The sequence below is a fragment of the Amphimedon queenslandica genome, unplaced genomic scaffold, assembly GCF_000090795.2.
Source record: "Amphimedon queenslandica unplaced genomic scaffold, v1.1 AMPQUscaffold_5018_Cont23007, whole genome shotgun sequence".
Taxonomy (NCBI): domain Eukaryota; kingdom Metazoa; phylum Porifera; class Demospongiae; order Haplosclerida; family Niphatidae; genus Amphimedon; species Amphimedon queenslandica.
In genome coordinates this window covers 1-1,614 of record NW_003554674.1, presented here as the reverse complement: position 1 = coordinate 1,614, position 1,614 = coordinate 1, and the positions used below count along the sequence as shown (strand labels likewise).

Below are 1,614 nucleotides of genomic sequence, written 5' to 3'. Positions count from 1 at the left end.
TTTCTTCATAGGTAAACTCTCTCTATTATCATGAACCATTACATTAACAACTATTAATATTACAATACCTTTATATCTAACACTCCTAGTAGTAGGTACAGCGATTGCTGTCTCTAATTAAAAAATAATGACAAGCATAAATTATTTGAGACATACCTTTAGACCTCACAGCCTTCTTAGCATTAGAAGTAACAGAGGCATCAACTGTCTCTAAAAATAAATCAGAATAATTAATAGTGATACGAATACACCTTTAGTAGCAGCGGTTCCCTTGATAGGTGCAACTCTTTTTGCTCCTACATTAATAATAAAAAGTATTGCAGCTAATTTTAAAGGCCTTTACTGTTATTAGCTGTGACAGTATGTGTCTGTGTCTCTATACCTACACAATTATAAAGCATTATAGAATAATATTATGTTTCATGCATACTGTTTGCAGCACTCATTGAAAGCTCTTCTCCTTCATCAGTGTCTACAATTACCAATGAATGAAATACTAATTTACTGTTACATACCATTACTCAAGGAATCTTGGTCTTCATCTTCAGCATTTGAATCTTAATATTAATAAATACATTATGTTCAACATAATAATATGAATTCATCAACACCCACCTTGAGATGTCATATTAGGACGATATAACTGAACCCATAACTCATACCTCTCATCCGGAATGTCATACCCATTTTCAAACCTCTTAGAGAATTGCCTGTGCTCACTCATAGTAAAATCTAAAAATATGGTCCAATATCAGATTAAATTTTTCACAATAAGATATATTACTTGCACTTCTCTTCAACTCTTTTACTCTATTAGCTTCCTTCTGGTTCTCAAGTCTAGCAATTCTTTTACGCTCTTTCTCCTTCAAGGCTTCCTGCTTCATTCTTTCCTTTTCCTCTATACATGTCATGAATTCAACACTAGTCAATACTCTTCCGCATGATTTAGGCTTCAGGGTGGACTTGCTACTGGGATGACTAGGAGTTTTCAGAAAAGACTCTATAGGCATTACTCTTCGCATTGGAGTGACAGCTTGCGATAAATCATTCTCTGAAAGTGATCTCTCCAAGAGACTAGAATTGAATGAAGAATCGTGATCCCTCGTTCTCTTTATGTCTGGACTATAGAGCGGTATGTATGCTAGACCAGTCTGGTCTAACAGTGAACGGCTGATGGTTTCTTGCTTGTCATTGCCAGTTTTAATAGCATTTCTGTTGAAAGGACATATGCCGGTTACTTCAAAGCCACTTGCAATGTTTCTCTGTGTCATTGACCTTCTCCATGCATCAGCAAATAATACAGAGAAATCGTATCTGGTTACCACACGACCAGGGTTTTTAGTGCAGAACTCATGACACACAGCCTTCCAAGCAGTTTTTAATGGCCCAAAACACCCTTTGTCAAGTGGCTGTGTTAAATGAGTGGTATTGGGTGGCAATACAAATATTAAAATTTGCTCTTCAGCTGCTATCTTGATAAGGTCAGGACCATAATGAGTAGAATGACCATCCATCAGGAGAAGGAGAGGACGTACCCTAGGAACACTTGTTAAAAACAGCTTACGAAACCAGTACAAAAACAGCTCTCTACTGATCCATCCATTTGGAGATGAG

At 36.7% G+C, this 1,614-nt stretch overlaps 1 protein-coding gene across 1 annotated transcript; it reads right to left on the bottom strand.

Moving 5' to 3' along the window:
* Window positions 1-17: 17 nt before the first annotated feature.
* LOC109592486 (uncharacterized) lies at window positions 18-1,606 on the bottom strand (the record flags this gene model as incomplete). Its single annotated transcript, XM_020007924.1, has 8 exons — window positions 785-1,606; window positions 616-732; window positions 516-557; window positions 431-472; window positions 344-382; window positions 252-296; window positions 157-204; window positions 18-113 (listed from the first exon to the last, which is right to left on the bottom strand). Coding segments are annotated over exons 1-8 (1,159 nt in total), but the record flags the coding sequence as incomplete, so codon positions are not given.
* Between the last annotated feature and the right edge of the window lie 8 nt (window positions 1,607-1,614).